The sequence below is a fragment of the Panicum hallii genome, chromosome 3 (assembly GCF_002211085.1).
Source record: "Panicum hallii strain FIL2 chromosome 3, PHallii_v3.1, whole genome shotgun sequence".
Taxonomy (NCBI): Eukaryota; Viridiplantae; Streptophyta; class Magnoliopsida; order Poales; family Poaceae; genus Panicum; species Panicum hallii.
The window spans coordinates 15,126,253-15,129,581 of NC_038044.1; the positions used below are offsets into that span (position 1 = coordinate 15,126,253).

The following is a 3,329-nucleotide window of genomic DNA, read 5'->3' on the forward strand; positions in this document are numbered from 1 at the left end:
ATCTAGGGTTAGGGGTTCACGGGTTGCACTGGGATGTTTCCGGGGATCTTTTCTAGGGTTCTTTTCTACTTCACTTTCCAATTCTAATCAACGCAAAATAGCTAGAGGCGACTGATACCATTGAAAGATCTAAGGATCTGCTATCGCGTTAATTAGACTAGGAAATACTCTGTAAATTGCTTGATCTAGAAACAGAGAGAGGGATTGAGAGATGCAAGAGAGAGCACGGGGTTATACCTTCGTGCCCTAGGGCGGCGGCGGATGCAGAGGTGCCTGCCATGGCGGTGTAGCGCAGGGATGGGAGTAGTTCGGCCGTAGGCGTACGGGTCGCTGTGGCCGACGGCGTAGACGCGTCCGCGAGCTCGGGGCAGAAGCAGGGACGTCGAGGGCGATGCCGGAGGAGCTTCCCGCCGCTTACCGCGCTCTAGGTAGATCGGCTACGCTGACTGTGGGTGGGGTGGCGGCGGCCGGTCAACCTCGTGATGCGAGCCGCTGGCCCCCACCCCTTTTTATATTGCGCGGCGCGACGGGGGCCCACCAGCTAGGGTTGAGCTGGGGCGCCCCCGATCAGGGCGCTTGGGTGAGGTAGCCCATCGGCCCGTTAGGGTCCGATGGGCTAGGAGATCAATCTAACACGAACTACTAGTATTTTGGCATGTATCGACTGTCACGCGCTATGACCTTGAGTGCAGCTGTCGCCCATAGTTTTTTGACGAAACCATATAAGTTTTGGACGGTAAGGAGCGGAAACTACCGTAAAAATGGAGAAAATGTACGTATAATTTGCCACATGGACCTCAATAAACCAATCGGCGTGGTGTAACTATAGCCGAAGGTCCATCGTCAGTGACGCAACTTAAGTTATGTACGTTTTTCCGTAAACATAGCATTTCCACTAAAGTGGTAACTGAAGCCACCCACCCTGGCTCTGATGCTTCCTTCCAACTTTAGAAATCACCTAAGACCGCAGTTCAAAGCACGCAGTTCCGTAACCGTGACCATAAAAACTGCCTAAGACCACACCTCAAAGCACACAGCACCGCAACACTCTCTGCCTGGCAACACACATTGATCTCCTCACTCCTCACCCCACACCGTCGACCACCATGGCGGCGCCCATAGCCACAAGAACCCTGTCCCTGGCGGTGTGCGCCGCCGTCCTCGTGGCGGTTGTCGTGGTGTCCTTGGCACCAGTGGCGGCGGCGAACGAGGAAGGGGACGCGCTGATGGCCCTGCGCCGTGGCCTCGAGGACCCCGACGGCGTGCTCGCGAGCTGGGACCCGAACCTGGTGAACCCGTGCACCTGGTTCCACGTCGCGTGCAACGACGACAACCGCATCGACCGCATGTGAGTGTGATCTACCTGCCTTGCTGCCGGCTAAATTGGTTTTTCAAGGGGATGAATGGCCTGAGTTTACTTATCGGGCCTCTGGCAAGGATAGGAGGTCAGTAACAGCCCACTATCCGAAGAATTCTGGCCATGCCAGATTGGCTAGATGGAGCTTAGATTTACTTTTTTTAAGAAGTGACGGAGCTTAGATTTGTTTTGGATTTGCCGGCTAAATTGGTTTTTCGAGGGGATGGATGGGCTGGGTTTACTTCTTGTATGATCGGACCTCTGGCAAAGATTGGAGGTTAGTAACGGCCCACTACCCGGAGAACTCTGGCAATGCCAGATTGGCTAGACGGAGCTTAGATTTACTTTTTTTTTTTAGAAGTGACGGAGCTTAGATTTGTTTTGGATTTAGATTTCAAAACGCGGTGCGTTCGTCTAATTTTCTCTCGAAACTGTACTGTTTCTTGGGCAGAGAGCTTGCTAACATGAGGTTGTCCGGTCCTCTGCCGGCGGAGCTGGGGAAACTGGAGCAGCTGCAATACATGTACGTGGTCTTTCTGAATTCTGATCCATCTACTGTTCATCGACTCTGAAAAATTCCTGAGAGTTATCCATGTCAGCGAACGCCGTGTACTGACATTTTTTTGGCATCTGATCGAGCAGGGAGATGAGCGGGAACAACCTCCAGGGCCCGATCCCGCCGGAGCTCGGCGACCTGAAGAACCTGATCAGCATGGACCTGTACAACAATGACATCTCGGGGCACCTGCCCAGCACGCTCGGGAACCTGAAGTCCCTGCGGTTCCTGTAAGTCTCAGAACCCCGCTGTTTCTGAACCCTTCCAGGTTCTGCCACACGCATCGCGTTGTGAATCGCTGAATGCCTCTGGCCGTGCTTGCGCAGGCGCATCGACCACAACCGCCTGACGGGACCGATCCCCAGGGAGCTGTCCAGACTGCCCAACCTCGAAGCTGTGTAGGTTTCCCGTCGCTTCGATCTCTGCGAGCTTGAACTGTTCGTCGCCGTAACATTGTTCTTCCTTTTCTGATGCAGGGATTTCTCCAGCAACGACCTCTGCGGCACCATCCCGACATCCGGGCCGTTCGAGAACGTGCCCCTGAGCAGGTAGACGCGTCTTCCCCCCTCCTCTTCTTCCGTGAGTCGTTCACGATGTTCAGTTCAGGCGCTGCCGTGTCGTGTGCCAGATGCGAGTGCTCGGCTGTGCTAACGACGGTGCTCGTCTCGTGTCTCCCTTTGCAGCTTCTCCAACAACCCGCGGCTGAAGCAGGGTCCCGGCGCGTACGACGCCCACTGCTAGACTGGCTTGGCTTGGCTGCCAGCATGAATAACAGCAGACCCAGGCACCGAGGCCCGAGCGGTAGGTAGACGAGATCGTTCGAATCGATGACGACGCATGCGGCTGTGTGCCAGCATGCCAGGGCAGAAGGGCCTCACTCCTCTCGTTGTAAGGCGCCCCCCTCTGACGGGGCCTCGCTTGTACTCTGCACCTGGCGCCGATCGCGTGAGAAAAAAAAACAATTAATCTGGTCGTGATGAACTGATGACGACGCTGTCCGTAAGAGCTGTCTGGTTTCTGTTGCGCTACGATACAAGACGGGGGGCAGCCGCCAGCGGCCGGCGCGAGCACCACGCGCGCCGGGCCGCCAGCGGTCGGTAGCCGTAGGGTAGTAGGCCGCCGCGCGAGATCGTTGGCTGCCTCGAGATGACGAATGACGCGGGCGCGATCGAGGCGGCGGAACACCGAGCGCAGCGCTGACAGCCTGTAGCCCGCGCCGGCTGGGTGGCCTGCCCGTCCGGCACTGGGCACCGCACTATTTGTATTTTGGCGTTGAATTTTTGAAGAATGTATTTTCGAATTTGGACTTTGAGAGTCGGCGCCATGACTCATGGTGTCGAGATAATACATCTTGGCATCGTGAGCTATGGCGCCGAAATTCATAATCTAGCCGCTGACTTGGCGCTGATGTCGCTG

At 56.0% G+C, this 3,329-nt stretch overlaps 1 protein-coding gene across 1 annotated transcript; it reads left to right on the forward strand.

The window, feature by feature from the left end:
* Nucleotides 1-1,047: 1,047 nt before the first annotated feature.
* LOC112887875 (leucine-rich repeat protein 1-like) lies at nucleotides 1,048-2,908 on the forward strand. Its single transcript, XM_025954164.1, has 6 exons — nucleotides 1,048-1,348; nucleotides 1,809-1,880; nucleotides 2,000-2,143; nucleotides 2,240-2,311; nucleotides 2,390-2,461; nucleotides 2,597-2,908. The coding sequence occupies exons 1-6, from the start codon at nucleotides 1,107-1,109 to the stop codon at nucleotides 2,652-2,654; spliced, it is 660 nt and encodes a 219-aa protein (XP_025809949.1). The 5' UTR covers nucleotides 1,048-1,106; the 3' UTR covers nucleotides 2,655-2,908.
* The last annotated feature ends 421 nt before the right edge of the window (nucleotides 2,909-3,329 follow it).